Source organism: Aspergillus eucalypticola (genome assembly GCF_003184535.1).
Source record: "Aspergillus eucalypticola CBS 122712 chromosome Unknown BO83scaffold_21, whole genome shotgun sequence".
Classification (NCBI taxonomy): Eukaryota; Fungi; Ascomycota; class Eurotiomycetes; order Eurotiales; family Aspergillaceae; genus Aspergillus; species Aspergillus eucalypticola.
Window position 1 is genome coordinate 120,622 of NW_020290295.1, and position 17,807 is coordinate 138,428.

Consider the following 17,807-nt stretch of genomic DNA (forward strand, 5'->3'; position numbering starts at 1 on the left):
AAGCGTACATGATGGACTTGCGTTGCATGAAATGGGTACATATGAGTACACTGTTATTTGAACATCTCCAATTACAAAAGCAAGAACAAGCAGACAGGCGTGCGGGCTGGATTTCAATGTATTCGGGGGGTGTTGAAAAGAAATATAGAATGAGAGGGAGAGAGAGCAGCTGCGGGAGTTCAAGGGGGTCACATAGACGAGGCCATAATACACGCAGAATCTTCAAACCACATAGTCTAATATGAAGCCGTGGACCATGTCCCTGATAGTGATCTACACAGTAACAATCAATAGAGAACTAGTTAGTAAACTAAATCTTGTGACGGGTTAGTAATCCGCCAACTGGAAGATTCAACCGAGGCATTTTCCCGCTTCGGACCTGGTCTCCCTCGGTATCTATTTTTGTTTTAGATAGAACAGCAAGATAAACAGATAACTAGATTTTCATCTCTCAACTTTCGGTCTCTCCTTTTCTTCCATGGATAGAACATACTGACCAGAGACTCCCTCTAATACCTACACATACATATACCACACCACCTTCCTTCCTACATAAAAGACCGACGTACATACCGATAATGTCTCCCCCTCCTCCTCCAGCCCACGGCCCGGCCTTCGAGTCCGCGATCAAAGTAACTCCCCTCAGCTCGCACCGCTACTCAGCCCATCTTCGCAAAGAATGGTGCATCGGAGCAGGTAGGATATATACATACACCTTGCCTCCCTGTTCCATATATCGCATACTCACTGTCTACTACAGTCCCCCACGGCGGCTACACTACCTCCGTCCTGTACCGTCTCGCCCTCGTGCACTTCGCGCACACCCACCCAGATCTCTACAAGAACAGTCCCGCGACCCCGATCTCCATGCAACTAGCCTTCCTCCGCCGCACAGCGGCAGGTCCCGCCGTGCTGAAAGTCGAGGATACGAAGCTGGGACGGCGGACGAGCACTCTACATGTGATGCTGCTCCAGAAGCCTGATAGCGGCAAGCGGAAGCAATCGCAGTCGTCTACTACGGAAGGGAAGAACGGTGAGGATGACGAGGACCTCGAAGTCAAGGTGGCAGGATACATTACCGTTAGTCCCGCGGACGCTGAAGAGGGACTTAGTGTTACGACTGGGTGGAAGGTTAGCAGTCCTGCGCCGGCGGCTGGATCGAATGGAGATGGGTCGGTGAACTTCGGGACGTTAGGAAGGACAGGGCGTGATGGGGCGTGGGGGAAGCTTATACCGGAGCATTCGGGGTTCCGGAAGGCGACGGGGCAGACGGAGTTCTATGTGCCTGTTCAGCTTAGTGAGGAGGAGAGGAAGCAGAGGAAGATGAATGTGGAGCAGTGGGTGAGATTCCGGCCTGCGGGGGATGTGAATGCGCGGTGGACTAATGAGGCGCTGGTGTATTTGACGGATATGTTTCCTGCGGCGTTGGCTGGCTTTGATGATGCGGCGGAGGAGGCGGCGGTCGGGGGTGGGAAGGGGTTGTTTTGGTTTCCCACGGTCACGTTGAATATTGATCTGAAGAAGAGGTTGCCGGAGGAAGGGGTCGAGTGGTTGTATAGTCGGGTGTATACGAAGAAGGTGCGGGATGGACGCACGGATTTGGATGTCACGGTGGTGGATGATAAGGGGGATGTGGTGGCGTTGAGTACGCAGGTGGGCTTGGTGTTGAGTGCCAGTCGCAATATCGGGTCTCGTGCGAAGTTGTAGATGCTTCGCTTTCTTTTTTTTTTTCCCCCCCTTTCCTTCCACCCTTGTTTCTGGCTCATCATCATCATCCTCGACCCTGTTCCTTTCTTTCTCTCTATCTTTCTATCTCCGAACGACTGGCTCTATCTACCGTCGATGCAATATGTACATATACCATATACACGGGTAATAGAATCTTGATCTATAGAACAAACAGCAAAAAGAAAAGTAGGACTTAGAGCGACGGTCCCGTCTGCATCCAGAATGCCATCGCATCCGTGGTAAGACGCATTGGTTCTCCCTCCGCCTGGGGAGAGGTAACGGCACCTTCTGTATCCTGCGGCTGGAAGGCCTGTGCGCGCACCCAGAACTTGCGACCCACACGAGCGAGGACCTTAGTCCGAACGACCAGATACCCCGGCGCAGCAACGGGACTCTTGTAGCGGATGTCCAATTGGGCAGTATAGAGCATTCCGCGCGGCGTAGGCGGGACATGCGGGCCATCCGGCTGCTCGTCCTCTACCAGCTTCGGGCCCGTCTCCGGCGCATACAGTGCCACAGCATAGGACATGGCCTCGTCGAGGGACGTAGCCAGGACTCCGCCATGAGCAGTTGACGGATGGCCCGAGACACCGGGGGCAGCAATGTCGAGGATGAGGATCAAATCGGGGTCTTCAATTGGAGTCGGGGCGCCGGTGGGAGCGGGCCAGGTGGGCGGGGAGTTGGGGAGAAGAGAGAGGAGGTGCGGACGTCGACGGAGTGTCAGGACGTGGGGGATAGTGCGGGCGGTGGCTAAGGTGTTGGCGAAGTAGCCATCCTCGCCGGTGGAGGGTTTAGGAATGCGCGAATAGGTGCGGACGGGGAGGTAGTCTGGGTGGTGGAGGAGAGATCGGAGAGATGGGGAGGTGGCATTGAGGAAGGGGGATAAGGAGGCGGGGTCGGGGGTGTCGAGGATTGAAGAGGACATATTCACAAGTGGTAATGTATGAATTGATGTGGAATTAGAGGGATAGGAGGTGGTGTGGTTGTGTGAGGTGTCGAATTGAGATAGATGATATGATGTTTCAGAGTAAAAGAGAGGGATGAGGGGAACGGAAGCAATAGTCTGTATGGAAGGAATGAGTGGAGGAGATCAGCCGAGGGATAACTCGGCGGAATCACATTGTTGCAGCTTTTGCGCAAGGTACAATACCGTCAATTTACTCAGGTTGGTATGGTTCCTGGTAAAGAACGTCTGTCTCGGACGGTACTGAACCGGTTACTACTGGGATACCGGAAGGACCTTGCCGGATTGGGGTATGACTGTTTTGATGGATATCATGTGCCCAGCCTTGAATTCGGCAAAAGCAAAGCGGAGTAAATCCTAATCATTTTCATTCAGGATTGCTCACTTCTTTTCTATACAGTAAGACCGCTATCTATTTATTCGACTTCATATTTGGCTGAACATATCTCCGTCGCCACGCCCAATTATTTGCTAGTAGCTGTCTGATGATAACTATTAATATCATCCCATCAACACCATTCCTCTGACACACCGGACAGAATTGACTACTCCGGTAGACTGCTTGCTTCCCTTCTGCCGAGTTGACTGGCTGGATAAACATTTGGAAACCACCTGAAGCCCGAGCTACGTATGCCATGGACGCCCGTCGCGACTAACGCTCGACTAGTTTTTGGGCTCCAGTTCTGCAGCCACTCATCTGTTGCGCCGGTCACTTTAGCTCACGGCGCTACCGGGGATGAATCGATAACAAAGAGGAGAGGCCCCAAGAGGGGACTCGCTCACACCGAATATCCCGGATCAACCAGCCGCCAGCATTCTCTTATGCCATTCCATTCAGGGAAAAAAAAAGAGGGGAAAAATTGAAAGACATTAGAAGTGAAAATAAAAAAAAATAAAAAAAATTTTGGAGAATTGTTGCACATTCCAGGCAGCGACAAATGGGTAGAAAATTCTTCAATTCTCCAAATTTTTTGTTTCCTTGGCCTTTTTCTTTTCTACTGGTGTCTCTCTTGTCTCTGTGGTGAGTACTGAGTATGTCTTGGAGAGGAGTTTGTCTCTCTTGCAGGTGGACCAATGGAAACCAGACAGGGCATCTGCAAGTCTGCGACTTCCTCCTCGAGGGTTAATTAGTATCCCTCGCGTAGGGCAACAAACAAATCGCCGGCCAAATCATGAGTCCGTTGCTGCACCAAAACAAGGAACGGGAAATTGGAGCCAGAAATGAGGGGGAAAGTCTGAGAAACAGTCAGAGATGATTATCGACTCTTTTTCAATTTGCTTTCGAATTGAAACACACGACGTATGGATGTTATCTATTAGTCTGAGTATCATCATACTATTGTTTCTTATTATGATAATTATTATGATCAGGATTCCGGCACCGTCTCTCCTCCTGCAGACCCAGTCAGTACTTAGTCGTACTTAGTCCAGCTAGCAGCAGTATCTATCTAATTCCTTTAGCTATACTACTTTGCTAGTTTAAACGCATCCAATCACTCCCCTCCACTGGTTCTCATTCACGTCCCGGAAGCAAGAATCTTCTGCTCGAATAAAATAAAATAGACTAAAATAAATAAACAGCCGGAATTCCTGTCTTGTTTTTGCTGCCCCTTCCCGTTTTGTCCTCTTATCGCCGGCTTTCTTCTTTCTTCCCTCCGTCGCTTCCTCTTCTTCGCTTCTCTTCTCTTCTCCTCTTCCATTCTTCTGCTGCCTCTTCTTCTTCTCTCCTCCTGGTCTCCCTTCCTCCCTTCTCTCTCTCCCATTCCATCCATTTATTGATTGCCTGCCTCTTTTATCTCATTGCCAGACTATCCAATCCCAGATCAACATCTCATACCTCACCCAACAATCTATCTTACTTCCTGCATTTCCAGCTCAGCTCTACCGGCAGTAGCTCTTTCGCCATGCTTCCTCTCGTCTTGATGTCTCTGGCTGTCGCGGCTACCGCGTCCAGCAACTACACTCTTCCCAGCGACTTCAACATCACCGCCATCAGCTTGTCGGAGCGAAGTAAGACCCTTCTGGTGGATGCATGACCAGCACTCATTTACTGACTACTGCCCTCTAGACTCCTGGTGCACTGCTGAGCGCAACTCTTGCCCTGAAATCTGCGGAGGTGTTGCTACGAGCAACTCGTGTGATCCGGTAGGTGGCACCATCACTCTCGGCGCTTTTGTACCCTTGCACCTGCTAACCAGTTTGACAGAGCACCCTGGACTTCTCTTGTGTCTGCTCCAATGGCTCCACTGCCGATGTCGCGGAGTACACTCAGACCATCCCCTTCTTTGTCTGCGAGGCCGTCTACGCTCAGTGCATTGAGGACTCGTCCTCCCTCGATGAGCAGGAACAGTGCCAGGAGACGCGAGAAGAGGACTGTGGCACGTTGAATGCGTCGGCCTCAAGCACTACCTCTTCGACCACCACGACGGCCGCCTCTCTGACCACGTCCACCGGCTCGTCCAGCAGCACTGGTTCGGGTAGCAGTGGATCGAGCGCCTCTACCACCACCACCAGCAGCAGCTCGTCTTCGACCACTGCCAACGCGGCGATGCGTCTGGCTCAGGAGCATGCCACGGGCCTGTTGGCGACCGTGCTGTTCGTTGGTTTGCGCCTGATTCTGTAAATGATCAGTCTTGGGTGAAGGAGAGATGGGGAGTACTGTTATTGCTGGATGTAATAATCACATTGGGGTCGCAATTGGCCGTGTTGTAATGAGAATGGGGAAGATGTTGTAATGATGGCCGGGGAAAAGAAGGAGGATCCCAGTTGCAGTTGCATGTTCTACGACTTGATGGTTCTTTTTATTTTATTCTCGTACGATTCCCCCAAGCGCGCCTGGGAGTTATTCTTGTAATAATTGCAGATTGAGTACTGAGTTGATTAGTATGGAATGAAACCAGAAAAAAAAAAAGTTGTGATTGTTGTTAAAACTTTTGGAGTAAATGAACAATAATAATAGTAACTCCGTAGTAAATGTCGAGACGATCACCCGATGCAGCGGCGCCAAGAGTTTTTCCCACACTGAATTTTCTCCACCGCCCAAATCCCTTCCACAGAGTCAGTCTCGCAACACCAAGTCGATTCGATCAATCCCCAAAGCCTCTTCTCGCTTCTTTCCCTCTTTCCCTTCCCTCTTTCTTTGATTTCTTTCCCTCCCTTTTCCTCCCCTCACCCTTTTCTCACCACCTCCCATCCCATCATGCCCGCCCCTCCACCACCCTCCTCATCGAGGGTTCTTTCACCGAGCTCGCCGACGAGTTCGCCCAGTACATCGACGCCCTGCGCAAGTCCGAGGCCTCCAGCAGCCTCCAGTCCGAGATTTCCCCGCTTCTGCAGCCCCTTCGTGAGCAGGAACAGTCCGAAGCAGAGCCCGACCGCAAGCAGCGCGATGAGGTCCTCAAGAAGTTGGTCTCCGCGGCCGTTGTCCTGAACAGCGCCCCCGAGAAGGGTACGTATTATCGATAGAACACCCCTCTATACACGAGACGTGGATCCAGAGACTGACGGACGACGACGAAATGAATTATATTATACAGAGATCATCTCCGCCTACAACCTTCTTGTCCACCTTGTTCACCAGGCCTCCGACCCGGATATGTTTTTGTCCCGCATCTGTACCTACCTCGCCAAACCCATCTCCTCCTCCCCTCAGTTCGGCCCCTCCTTGGCCATCTCCATCCTGTCCACCATCTTCAACACTCTTGCTCCCTCCGACTCCAGCCGCTACCATGTTCTCCTGGCTACCGTCGCCGTCATCCGTCAGTCCAGCTCGTCCATTGCCTTTGACGCCCTCAAGTCCCAGCTGGTCGCTCAGCTGCCCAGCTGGCTCGCCGCCTGGGAGCTGGACGCCGACGAGGCCCAGCGCCTGCACCTCGCCATTGCCGATGCCGCCCAGGCCTCTGGTGACCCCGAGTTGGCTCAAACCCACGTCGTCCAGGCCCTGCAGACCATTCCTGCCGCCAACGCCAGCGCCCCCGAGGCCCGCGATCTCGCTGTCCGCGCCCTGACCTCCGCTCTCACCCACCCAGCTGTCTTCGACTTCACCCCCCTGACTGCCTCCGACGCTGTCCAGGCCCTTCGGTCCAGCGACAGCACCCTCTTTGAGCTGCTCGAGATCTTCACCGCCGACACCCTCGACGCCTACGAGGCCTTTATCTCCGCTACCCCTCTGGCCAGCATCTCCGGCGGCGTTCTGGCTGAGGCCGGCGAGGCCCTGCAGAACAAGATGCGCCTGCTCACTCTGGCCTCCCTGGCTGCTTCCACCCCGTCCCGCTCCCTCCCCTACGCCACGATCGCTACGGCCCTCCGCGTGGAGCCCACCGACGTCGAGAAGTGGGTTATTGACACCATCCGTGCTGGCCTCGTCGAGGGTAAGCTGTCTCAGCTGCGCTCCGAGTTCCTGGTCCACCGGGCCACCTACCGTGTCTTTGGCGAGAAGCAGTGGGCCGAGGTGCAGGGTCGCCTGATGGTCTGGCGCCGCAGCCTGGAGAACGTGCTGGGTGTTGTTCGCAGCGAGCGGGAGCGGTTTGTTCGCGAGGGGCTGCAGGCGGCCCAGGCTGCCGAGGAGGCTGCCCAGGGCAAGGGTAACGACAAGAAGGGTGGTGACCGTCGCCGTCACAACAACAACAACAACAACAACCAGCAGCAACAGCAACAGCAGCAGCAAGCACCTGCGGCACCCGCCGCTGCCCCGGAGGCCGTTGCCGTGGAGTAAAGGACTGATGACCGTTTGGTTGAATGATTGATTGATACACAGAGAAGCATACACATTGGGATGAATGAATAAAAAGTTTTCTGTGTGTTGTTGTGAGTTGTGGGCTTGGAAGGTGTTTATTCTATGTTAATGTTCTGCTGTGTCTACACTTTTTTTTATCCCCATTTTCCCTTTATTTCCATCTCACGGGCTCAATTTTCCTTTTATTTCTCTTTTTTATTTATCATGGTAGCTATTGGATTCTAGACAGGTTTATATCCACATTTCATCATGAGAAGGTGGGGGGAAAGCCTGACAGACAATGATACGAGTTATGCCGAGTGTGTAACTGAGTTTTTTTGTATATTCCCAAGTACTACTTTATACATACATAGACCAATTATTTGGGGTGTTGCAACAAGGGTAAATTACTCGGAATATAAGCATATATATATATATATATATATATAGTTACTACTAGGATCATGATGTAGTTGAATGTACTATTCATCAATGTGGCTCTCACGTATCTACCGACCATCTATCCATCTATGTACCACCCACGCCCAACCAAACACTCGTTATAATATTTTCAGAACCCAGAAAAAACCAACCTTACAAAGGATTAATGCCCTTACTCTTAAATCCCTCGCGAATGCGCTCATACACCTCATCAACCGATCCCGTTGCCGTCACCGAAACCACCTTATTTTGCTCCTCGAACGCCTCGACAACAGGCATACTAGTCTCGACGAACGTACGGAATCTCTTCCGGATACTCTCCGCATTATCATCATCCCTACCGGAGGTCTCTCCACGCTTCAACAACCTCGTCTCCATGACCTCCTCAGGACAATCCAAGAACAGGGTCATCTCCGACGGACACACCGTATCCTCGAAGAACACGGCCTGGTCGAGCTTGCGGGGGAATCCATCAATGAGGAAGCGGGGCTTGGGGCCACCTTCTTGCTGTTGTTTCTTGCCGGAGGCCAGGGCGTCGGCCATGGCGTTGGACAGCAATGCGACGGTGATTTCCATGGGCACGATCTTGCCCTCGCGGATGTAGGTCTTGATGAGATCGCCGTATTGGCTGCCTTCGCGGACTTGCTCGGCGCGCAGGAGGTCGCCGGCGCTCAGGTGAGTGAAGCCGTAGTCGCGGACTAGGTTGCTGGATTGTGTGCCTTTGCCGCTGCCGGGACCGCCGAGGATGAAGACCACGGTGATGTCGGTGGGGGAGAAGCGGGGTTGGGTGGTCATTTTGGTGGTGGTGGTGGTGGTGATGGTTGGTTTTGTGGAATCGGATTCTGGGGAGGAAGGGAGGTGAGGTGGTTAGTTTATGTGGTTATTTATTTGTTTTGTTTTGTTTGTTTGTTAGGTAGGTAGGGAGGGGAAGTTGTTATTGTTGGAGAGGAGAAGAGGGGTGGTGGTGGGCAATTGGTGTGGGTTCAAGGTACAGAGAAGAGGGACATACAGTTGGAACCGGGCTTGGGTTTATGCACGCCGGTGCGGGATTTCACGAGTAAGACGTAGGAACCGGTGCCCACAGCGAAGAGGGCAACAAAGGGGAGGACTTTGAAGTTGGAGCGGCTGTATTGGGTAGGGTTGTTGGAGGATTGAGAAGAGGAGGAAGAGGAAGAAGAGAGGGAGGAAGAGGACGAATAGGGGCGATGGAGAGACAGTCGGAGATGTCGGTGGGGGGCCACCACGGGCGGCAGTGTAGCTCCTCGCTGTAGTAACTTGATAGACATTGGAAGAGATGGGATGAGGACTTGGGGGAATGAGGATAGAGTATTTAGGGGGAAGGACTGAAGGGGAATTAATGACAATACAGATTGAGCTACTGAACTGCAAGACTTGCAAAGAAGTAACGCAGAAGAGGTCAAAACCCAGATGAAGGAGAGGAAAAGAAAAAGCAGGAAAAGGAAAGTTGAAGTTCATCTCGCATTCGCTACTTTGGGACTAGCGCGGATGGCCTGATCTATACAATCTGAGAGTGGTGTTACTTACTTCCCCATTGTATAGCTTCATCTTCTTCCTCTCTCTCTCTCATTTATTCTACGTACAGTCACTTGAATGATCTGATCCATCGTACTGTGGCATCTAATAAAGGTCATGGACAAGTAGGATACTATATGTTCACCTCTTGACAGCTCTTCTTGCCAACATTCATTACTTCAATACACACATCTACAGCATCTCATCAAGTGAACGATTGCATCATTCTTGCACATCTTCCAACTATATCCCTTTGTCCTCTGGCTGTCTCATTTCACCCCAATCTTCTCGGCATCTCATAGCTTCTTCCCCCTTCCCCTCTGCTCGTGCAGTCTCCCCCAGCAAGATGCTCCATCCTCACCCCCCAGCTCCAAGAAACAACCGTGCACATGCAAGAGCACCTAGAGCACCTAGAGGTCACTTTCAATCAGCTCTGCATACACAGTCTCTTGTACAATCTCAGCCTTTCTCCCGAGGTCAACAGCACCATCATTTGAACGTGAGTGATCTTTCCCAACATGCAATGCACACACTAACACACCCAGTCCCGCGGAGGACAACCACATATCTACCAAAGTCAGAGAGGTCGTTCTAGAGGACAAATGTATACAGCCAACTTTCAGCCATCATGGGGAGCACACAACAGTAACGGAGCTCCCGGCCGTAGTCGTTCCAACTACAGAGGCCGCAGATCCAGGAAGAAATTTCCAGCCAATACTAGAATTCAAAACTCTAGACATCTTACTACAATGTCTACAGCTCCATATTTCAACATCAAACGTCAATCTTCGGGTTCGACTGAAGGAAAAGCAGTAGCTCATACACCCTCGCCATTCCAACGGCTCCCACCGGAACTTCGAGACCAAATATATGGCCATATATTTGAGTCTCACCGTGTCGAGCTCATACGAAGAAGCGAGAAGGATCCGACTAAACACCCAAAGAGAGTGTATTACCGCCTTTATCACAACCCCCTTCGATCGCGCGATCCCATCACACAGCAAATCCAGGACCCCTGTCGGAAAAGTCAACTCCCTGTGCCCATAGCACTGGTTTTTACATGTCGCAGTATCTATTGCGACACCCTTTGGTGGCTGTACTCCACTACCCAATTTGTCTTTACTTCGACGAGGACTATGAATCGCTTCTTTAACACCATCCCCTCGGAAGTACAGCCTGCCATTCGACACGTCGAGATTAACCAGGAAATGCACAGTGAACCAAGTTTAACCGAGCATCGTATCCACAAGGTCCGAAGTGACTGGGCTTTCACAATGGCGTGTGAGAATTTGGTGAGGTGCTGCTCAGGACTGCAAGTCTTGTACATTTATTTCCGCATCCGTGACTGGCCCATGAGCCTCGAGATCGGCGAAACATGGTCATTGCCAATGATGGCCTTTGCGGAATACAAAGGTAAAGGTGGCTTGGACGTCGTGACCATCAATCTCGATATGCCGAGATTTGGGGTACAGAAGTTGAAGAATATGGCTAAAACCCTCGAGAAAAGATTTATGAAGCCTGAGGCGTTTCAGATCAGGGAGGATGAGCGACTGGCTAGAGAGTTAAGTTGCTCTTTCATGGAATTGCGGGTAGATGGAAATGACTGATATCTCTCTTTCGTTCATGTCCTGGCCAGTTTGATAGAGGAGATGAAGACTAATCCGGTATGTTCGAAGGGTGGGGGAGGATTGATCGTTGATATTCGTTTCTTTTTCTTTCCTTCCTTCCTTCCTTCTTCCTTCTTCGAGTTACTACTCATTTATGGTTTCATGGGATAAACCCAATATGTTTCTATGATACGTTTTCTTTTCTCAATACCCTAAACAGAAAAACAAAAATGGAAATACCACTCCCGTTGACTTGAATCAAGGTGTACTGGCTGTCTATTTATGCAAGTCCAATTAAATGTAGTCAATATGTACGTCAGTCGTCAAAGGGGGAAAATATACGGTACAAAAATGGTGGGTGTCTAGACATGCATGAACGCCCGCGATATGCAAAAGATAATGACCCGTCTTTCCTTCCTTTCTTTTTCCTTCCTTAATGCCCTTCAAACAAGCGAGCAAACCCCCCAAGTCTTGCCCGCGCCCATATTATCTTCTATCCACAGTGTGCTTTCCTCTCTTTTTCGGGTTTACTCCCTCGACCTGTCAACTTCCGTCAAGGATTGGCCCTCTTCGGACGGAACCTCGTGGTATGCCTGCATACGACGACGACGAAGGAACCAATAACCGCCCGCCAGGACCCCGCCCACGGAGCAGATGACCAGAACAGAGATCAGCAAGCCACCGACTCCGTGGATAACCTCGTACGCCTTATCCACGGCCATGGCTGCTTGCTTGGCTGCTTCCTTAGCCTCCGCATTGGGGTCCACCTCTTCCACATCTTCTTCCGCCGCGGCCTGCTTGGGGCCGTAAAGAATGGTCGGATCATCGGCGGTAGGCTTCGTGTCACCCTGGAAGCCGGCCAGGCGCCAGTTCTGTGGGGTCTCGGTGCGGTGGATAGGAGAGGAGCCGATGACGTTGCCGTCCTTGTCAACGGCCTCGACGGAGATCCAGTCGAGGTAGCCGTCTGCGATGTACATGGTCTCGAAGTCGAACTTGGTCGTGTTGCCGATCAAGACGGGGATGCCGTGGCGGTCGGCTCGAGCGTAGAAATTCCAGGAGGCGATGTCGGTAGCACCGTTCCAGCTGACATGGAAGATCGTCGCCAGGTCGGTCTCATCGGTACCGTAGACGGAGGCGATCACGTCCGGGGGAGTGTTGGGGCGGCCGACGAAAGGGAATTTGTACGACCGGTAGGTCGAGAAGCGGGTGGATGCGAAACGGCCTTGCATGAGGACCTTGCCGTCGGGCGAATGCTCGCTCTGCATGCCTTGTTCACTCCAACCCACGAAGACGTTTCCGTTCGGCAGGGTCTGAACACTACCACGGAGACGGGTCAGGCCGTTGTCTGGGCGGTTGTAGCGCTTGAGCAGACGCGCGGTCATGGGGGTCGTCGTGGTGTCGATCTGCACGAACATCGCTGCGGATGTGTCTTCCTCGTTTTCGGCCTCATCAGAGGCATTGTTCAGGAAGGAGACAATGGCGTGGGTGGCGTTGGACTCGACAAAACGTGCGTGGTGTTGCTTGGAGAAGGTGAAGTCCTGAACGAAGTCGGAGTACTTCCCACCAAGGCGCCATTTGATCTGTCCATCCTCGCCAGAGATCAGGTAGAGGGTGCTGGTGAATCGCGCAGACAAGAGGTAGTCTCCTGTCGTACTCTTATCAATGGAGTTCACGTGGACATAATCCCAGCCGGGTTGGGAAGCCGGCGGCGAGCGAGAATCGACTTTCACGGACTCGTGAATGGGGATGTAGCCGAGAGAAGACCATTCGTAGAGGACTTCGCCGGTAGCGGTGTCCAGCTCGACGAAGCCACCGGCGACAACCCAGCCATTCTCGTTGGGACGACCGAGGTCTCCCAGGTCGACATATTCGTTGCGGTATGCGCAAGCCAAAGCAGTCTTTCCACCAGGCAGGACATTGAACTCGTGCATGTTAAATGCTGCGAGATCGTTGGTCACCGGCACAGCAGTTTCGACCTCATAGTTTTGGTCGAGAACGTATCCGTATCCTTTGTCCCTACCACCATCCTGATAGCCATGCTGAAGGATGAAGGACAGATGAGATTTGTCGTCGATAGTGTTGACGGCTTTGAAATCGAAAATGTTGCGGTTGTCGAACATGCAAGATCCGGCCCAAACCAGAGTCTATGTTTGGCCGGTTAGTAAGCTACTTACTCCTTTCGGGGATCTCACTCATTTTTGAGAGACATCCCTTTCCTCACGAAAGGGGGAAATGAATTTTCGGGATAAGGAATGAGAAAACGTACGCCATCTGCATCATAGATGTAGGGCCCAACTTGGCAAGGCTTCCATTGCTTCGTGGGAGCTTCTGGGTCAATCACGCCATATGGCGCAACGAACCAGTAGCCTGGGCTAACCGATTCGCGATCGTAGTATGCAACATTAAACTTCAATGCTCTCACTTCCGGAAGCTGGCTGCTCGTCAGCAAGAAGACCATATATATATATATATACGCTGGAAATTCTCCTACCGTCACAAAGGACATCAAATCATCGTCCGCCTCCGCCTCCGCGACAATCCCGCGAAAAGAAAGAAATAGCAGAACCCAGAAGAACAACATTTTTTGAAGGAGTGGCTAGGAGAGGAAGAGTTCCTCCCCCAAGAAAAAAAATAAAATTGTGACGATTAGCTAGGGAAAAGGGAAACGATTAGCGGAAAGAAAGGAAGGAGGACAGCGGGAGACGACCGGGTCATTAAGACAGACGGTCGCTGTCTGTCAAGCAGCCAAGTGGATGTCGGTCGATGGTATCTATCCGAAAGATCTTCTCCCCTGGCGCGCAGGGAACAGTAGTCAAGTATGGAGGTGCCCCCTGCAAGCACACCCCATCCACGACACCGTCGAAACGGAATCCCATGAGCCAGCACAAATAGGGAGAGGCTAAGACTCCGCAAAGCATTACAGAATCTCCATAATTTGGGTCGGGCACGGCCAGTGACAACGTAAGTGCTGATACGGCCGCTGACGATCAGACGAGGCGGACACTCTTGGCAGCGTTTCGGACAGTGGAGCTGCGGGCCACGCTGCGAACTTCATCAGCGCAGGAGACGCTCTGATTGCTGGATAAGGTGCAGCCGGAAGTCGCCCAGATTCGTGGATGGGTCATCCCATGATCTCACTGGGTGGCCACGCCAAATGAAGCGATTTTGACCCGGCAATTCTACGCTGGAGGTGTGAATATATCGAATTCCTCTGAGCCGCCACCCCCAAACCCTCTTGTTCCCTCCCTATACGTGGAAGGGGGAGGAGGGGAGGCTGCGTTATGTGAGCATGTATGTGAGCAGCAAGCGCCATTAACCCCGAGCTGATTCGGACCTCGGGCATGAAACATTAAAATCTTTTCCACCCCGAGTTTACCCCTTCCGGAGATCTAGACCGACTGAGTCGCGAGTGTGTGGCTGAAATGGACTATTGGGAGACCCATGGCTATGGCCGGTTGTCTGATTCTACCCGCCAAATCAGTTGTCAATTGGCGACGGTCCACGTACTCCCAGTTTCTTCCCACGGACTTGGCGCACTAAGCGAAATTGGCCGTCTAAGACTTACTTTTCTGGAAAGAGTTCTATGGTGAGTCTCCAAGCCGGTTATCCGCAACCACGAGCGAACCGTGCCGCCTGGGGAGAAAATTCCTGGCGGATTGGCGAATGAGAGATTCCGTGGCATGCCGGTGTCGGTATCATTTGCCATTTCAGAGTTCTCAGACCCATGGACGCCTCAGGCTAACCGCCGACTCCATCCAGGAGAAGCGATCGGCAGTCCATATATATAGGCTCTCTTTTCCATCGTCCCAGACAGATTATCTTAGTGATTATCATGGATACGCTTGCTTTGATCAGCGGGTCTTCTCCGTTAGCACCGGTGGTGGTGAGCTGAGTTTTGCTCCGTAGCTTGGGCGATCTGGTATGATGGTATGCGTGGTGCAAGGGGGTGGAAGGAAGGATCTGGATAGAAGTTGAGTCTCTTTTATTGTTTTTCTTTTCCCGATCTCAGATGGACCCCTGGAATTGGATACAGTGGTATCCTGAAAGGCCACGATGCACATATTCCGGGGTAGCCCAACAAGCTATGGAGTAGGTATGGCGAAAGGTAAGAGTCGCTTGAATTGGCGAGGTGAGGGAGGTGTGCAATTGAAAATGGACTGGCGTGACCACCTGACAAGCCACGTGATGGGTATACAATTCCTTTGAATTGGCTTTCGTCCAGCCATTTATTTTCTATCTTTACTGCTATCAACTCCTGTTCGTTGCACGATCTACCAAACCATGGCAAATAGGTTTTGGTCTGCGACCATGACTTCTCAGCACCGGAGTAGATAATGCGGAAAATTCCTATTCCCTGTTTCCTACCTGGGTCAGGCGGTTTCGGTTGTGTGTGTGGACTACGTATACACTGAACGACAGTCCCGTCAAAATTCCGTTGTGGTGGGTTGATCTCTGCCAATACAGTTCGGGTGAGGGAGACGATGACGGTTGCCACTCGGTTCTTCCGGCTAGATCTGATCCACTTGTTGAAGACTTCCGTGTGAAACGAATGCATTAGCCTATAAGGTCAAGCTCATCTCGAGCCACAGGGATCCCCTTCTGGGAAGTGATCGTTGGCCTGCGCAGAGAGTGCTTGGCTGTAGCCAAGTATAAACCTAAATACAGATGTGTACGTATGGGGTGCAGTGACCACCTATTTGCCTACTACTTCTCATCCTTCAAGTTCGGTATTTCACCCCCTACTCCGGGCGCTGAAGCGGCATAGCCTATGATTTCGGGTTCCGCGAATGTCTTCGGTCTATACCTCAGGGTTTCCGACAGAGCTACTAGTACAAGTCCTTCTGTGCCTAGCAAGTCGTCCAGACCGAGCTGTGGAGGAATTGATTGCTGACACACGGTGGTGACGTTGACTCGCGAAGGGTTACCGGGCCCATCATGGGTTAGCGCGTCGATGGTAAGCGCCCATGTAAGTGGGTTGTATAGCACTCCTTTATGCGTGTACAATCCTCCTGCGGGCTTGTGGGCGCAAATAGACTGTAAGTGATTATTGGACACGCCAACTCCACGTGCATCCTGGAGGATCGCGGATGCTTGGTCTCCATCCATCGGCTGCACAACTTCGTCAAATGAAGAGTAGATGGTCGTTGTGTGAACATACGCCGACTCCCCCCCGAGTGCCCTCAGGGTGCGAACGAACTTAGCGTCCCACCCCTGCTGCCACAGTGCGGGGGTGCACATTATCCCCGCAAGCCAGGGGCACACCAGCCTGGCCTCAACAGTCCCTCGGAAATCAGGGCTTATTGCAATGAAATCCTCCACTGAGGCTCGGGTGGATGGCCAATATTTGAGGGCCCACTGTGTGTTCAACCCGCCCTGGGACCAAGAGATGATGTTAACCTTGGACTGGTAGAGACTGGACATGTAGTTAATGGCATATGCGATGTATTCAGCGGTAACCTGGACATCTCCCAGAGAGGCTTGGGGTATATTAACCCAAGCCATGTCAACTTCCGGGATAGCGTTGCCCAGCTTCCCGAAATTATAATAAAACGATGTCCCAGCAGGTGCGGCCGTTCCTGGAACCAAGATCACTGGTTTCCTTACACTGTTGTTCTCCTCTTGGGAGAAAGATGGCATATGGATAGCCTCTCTAAGAGCTGCTTCTGGGATGGAATACGGTGCATCCTCGGTTGCTTTAGACGGGTATATACGCCCGCTTTTGAGGTCAGGATTTAGGTTATGAGCCGAGTTAATTTTGGCGTTCAGATAACCATTCAAGACGGCGAGGATCATGGGAGGAACTAGGCCGGAGGCCACTATGTCTTTTGCAAAATCCAGCATTGTCGAGCTGCTCTTCTTGGTGAATATTACCTCGATCTTTTTCAGTGCCAGTTGCACCTGCTCATCTCCAGATTGTTGCAAAACCTCGTTTGTCGCAAGACCTGATTTGATGCCTGCAGCCACAGACGATACCCTCTTATTCACCAGGGGATCTTTGGCTGCATTCGACAAAATTGAGACAAGATCATGTTCCGAATTTGGCACAGGCGCCTGTTGTTGGGGAATTGAGATGCAGAGGCATACAGGGCTCAAGAGTACCCCGTAAAGGAGATGTCTAGCTAGGGCAGACAGCCGCATGTTATGCAGTTTCAGTGATGCACGATAGAGACTTGAGAGGTGCACCCGCGATGAATGCACTTACCGGGCAGAGAGAAACTGCTGACGGATATAGCCAGCAATAGTGTGCCTCGTATTTGACAGCACAGAGTGTTCCGATTCTTCTTGACAGGCCTCGGTCTCATTTGCTGATTTACTCCTTCGTCATTGATTCGCGGTCTTGACCTGGAGAGAGCCAAGATCCAGTCGCGATCCAGGCATCAGAATCGCAAGCCCTTGGTTACTGGATAATGGAGCGATTGGATGCGTCTTACTGAGAGTAGTTGCATTATCACTCAAGGGTCAGCATTCTGTCTGACCTTCAAATGGTCGGTCTCCCACTCCGCGGGCCACCCGTGAGATATCGGGAAACTAAGACAACTTTTATGCTTTGCCACTAACACCGAGCCTGCACAAGTCATCATGAGTTGATAGAAGAGGTATGGAGTATGAAGCTAATCAGCAGGTATCTGTCATACAATTGGTCCAAAGCACGACGTCTGCAGCGGTTCACTTGATCTCCCTGTCGCCACTCTATTTCCAGTCGGAGGAAATCAGTGACGGGCAACGGGAACGTGAAGATGATGGTCAAATGACCATGTTTGCGACGTATGATCAGCTCAGTGGCTTCTTGGACCGGTACTTTGGTCGGTTTAAGCAGTAG

The 17,807-nt window shown here is 51.7% G+C and overlaps 11 protein-coding genes across 11 annotated transcripts; 5 read left to right on the forward strand and 6 right to left on the reverse strand.

The window, feature by feature from the left end:
• Positions 1 to 578: 578 nt before the first annotated feature.
• Positions 579 to 1,707, forward strand: BO83DRAFT_429315 (thioesterase family protein; the record flags this gene model as incomplete). The annotated part of the gene is made up of 2 exons (XM_025535451.1): positions 579 to 696; positions 761 to 1,707. The coding sequence occupies 2 exons, from the start codon at positions 579 to 581 to the stop codon at positions 1,705 to 1,707; spliced, it is 1,065 nt and encodes a 354-aa protein (XP_025385624.1).
• A 107-nt stretch (positions 1,708 to 1,814) lies between these two features.
• Positions 1,815 to 2,783, reverse strand: BO83DRAFT_93312 (PaaI family thioesterase). Its single transcript, XM_025537719.1, has one exon. The coding sequence runs from the start codon at positions 2,651 to 2,653 to the stop codon at positions 1,922 to 1,924; it is 732 nt and encodes a 243-aa protein (XP_025385625.1). The 5' UTR covers positions 2,654 to 2,783; the 3' UTR covers positions 1,815 to 1,921.
• Positions 2,784 to 3,090: 307 nt separating this feature from the next.
• Positions 3,091 to 3,992, forward strand: BO83DRAFT_380345 (uncharacterized protein). The gene has a single exon (XM_025531729.1). It carries the CDS (start codon positions 3,323 to 3,325, stop codon positions 3,554 to 3,556), a length of 234 nt encoding a protein of 77 aa, XP_025385626.1. The 5' UTR covers positions 3,091 to 3,322; the 3' UTR covers positions 3,557 to 3,992.
• A 169-nt stretch (positions 3,993 to 4,161) lies between these two features.
• On the forward strand, positions 4,162 to 5,609 carry BO83DRAFT_380346 (uncharacterized protein). Its single transcript, XM_025531730.1, has 3 exons — positions 4,162 to 4,702; positions 4,761 to 4,837; positions 4,899 to 5,609. Exons 1-3 carry the CDS (start codon positions 4,615 to 4,617, stop codon positions 5,313 to 5,315), a joined length of 582 nt encoding a protein of 193 aa, XP_025385627.1. The 5' UTR covers positions 4,162 to 4,614; the 3' UTR covers positions 5,316 to 5,609.
• A 56-nt stretch (positions 5,610 to 5,665) lies between these two features.
• BO83DRAFT_365537 (PCI domain protein) lies at positions 5,666 to 7,728 on the forward strand (the record flags this gene model as incomplete). The annotated part of the gene is made up of 2 exons (XM_025529675.1): positions 5,666 to 6,140; positions 6,229 to 7,728. The coding sequence occupies 2 exons, from the start codon at positions 5,666 to 5,668 to the stop codon at positions 7,404 to 7,406; spliced, it is 1,653 nt and encodes a 550-aa protein (XP_025385628.1). The 3' UTR covers positions 7,407 to 7,728.
• Positions 7,729 to 8,000: 272 nt separating this feature from the next.
• ura6 (uridylate kinase ura6) lies at positions 8,001 to 8,642 on the reverse strand (the record flags this gene model as incomplete). The annotated part of the gene is made up of 1 exon (XM_025535452.1): positions 8,001 to 8,642. One exon carries the CDS (start codon positions 8,640 to 8,642, stop codon positions 8,001 to 8,003), a length of 642 nt encoding a protein of 213 aa, XP_025385629.1.
• A 48-nt stretch (positions 8,643 to 8,690) lies between these two features.
• Positions 8,691 to 9,266, reverse strand: BO83DRAFT_93369 (uncharacterized protein). Its single transcript, XM_025537720.1, has one exon. It carries the CDS (start codon positions 9,131 to 9,133, stop codon positions 8,831 to 8,833), a length of 303 nt encoding a protein of 100 aa, XP_025385630.1. The 5' UTR covers positions 9,134 to 9,266; the 3' UTR covers positions 8,691 to 8,830.
• Positions 9,267 to 9,449: 183 nt separating this feature from the next.
• BO83DRAFT_439295 (uncharacterized protein) lies at positions 9,450 to 11,205 on the forward strand. The gene is made up of 2 exons (XM_025536161.1): positions 9,450 to 9,879; positions 9,926 to 11,205. The coding sequence occupies exons 1-2, from the start codon at positions 9,727 to 9,729 to the stop codon at positions 10,985 to 10,987; spliced, it is 1,215 nt and encodes a 404-aa protein (XP_025385631.1). The 5' UTR covers positions 9,450 to 9,726; the 3' UTR covers positions 10,988 to 11,205.
• Positions 11,206 to 11,469: 264 nt separating this feature from the next.
• On the reverse strand, positions 11,470 to 13,838 carry BO83DRAFT_93378 (uncharacterized protein). Its single transcript, XM_025537721.1, has 3 exons — positions 13,479 to 13,838; positions 13,254 to 13,418; positions 11,470 to 13,131 (listed from the first exon to the last, which is right to left on the reverse strand). Exons 1-3 carry the CDS (start codon positions 13,566 to 13,568, stop codon positions 11,515 to 11,517), a joined length of 1,872 nt encoding a protein of 623 aa, XP_025385632.1. The 5' UTR covers positions 13,569 to 13,838; the 3' UTR covers positions 11,470 to 11,514.
• A 1,093-nt stretch (positions 13,839 to 14,931) lies between these two features.
• BO83DRAFT_93399 (uncharacterized protein) lies at positions 14,932 to 15,910 on the reverse strand. The gene has a single exon (XM_025537722.1). It carries the CDS (start codon positions 15,540 to 15,542, stop codon positions 14,970 to 14,972), a length of 573 nt encoding a protein of 190 aa, XP_025385633.1. The 5' UTR covers positions 15,543 to 15,910; the 3' UTR covers positions 14,932 to 14,969.
• BO83DRAFT_380351 (putative lipase) lies at positions 15,414 to 17,511 on the reverse strand. The gene has a single exon (XM_025531731.1). The coding sequence runs from the start codon at positions 17,123 to 17,125 to the stop codon at positions 15,692 to 15,694; it is 1,434 nt and encodes a 477-aa protein (XP_025385634.1). The 5' UTR covers positions 17,126 to 17,511; the 3' UTR covers positions 15,414 to 15,691.
• Between the last annotated feature and the right edge of the window lie 296 nt (positions 17,512 to 17,807).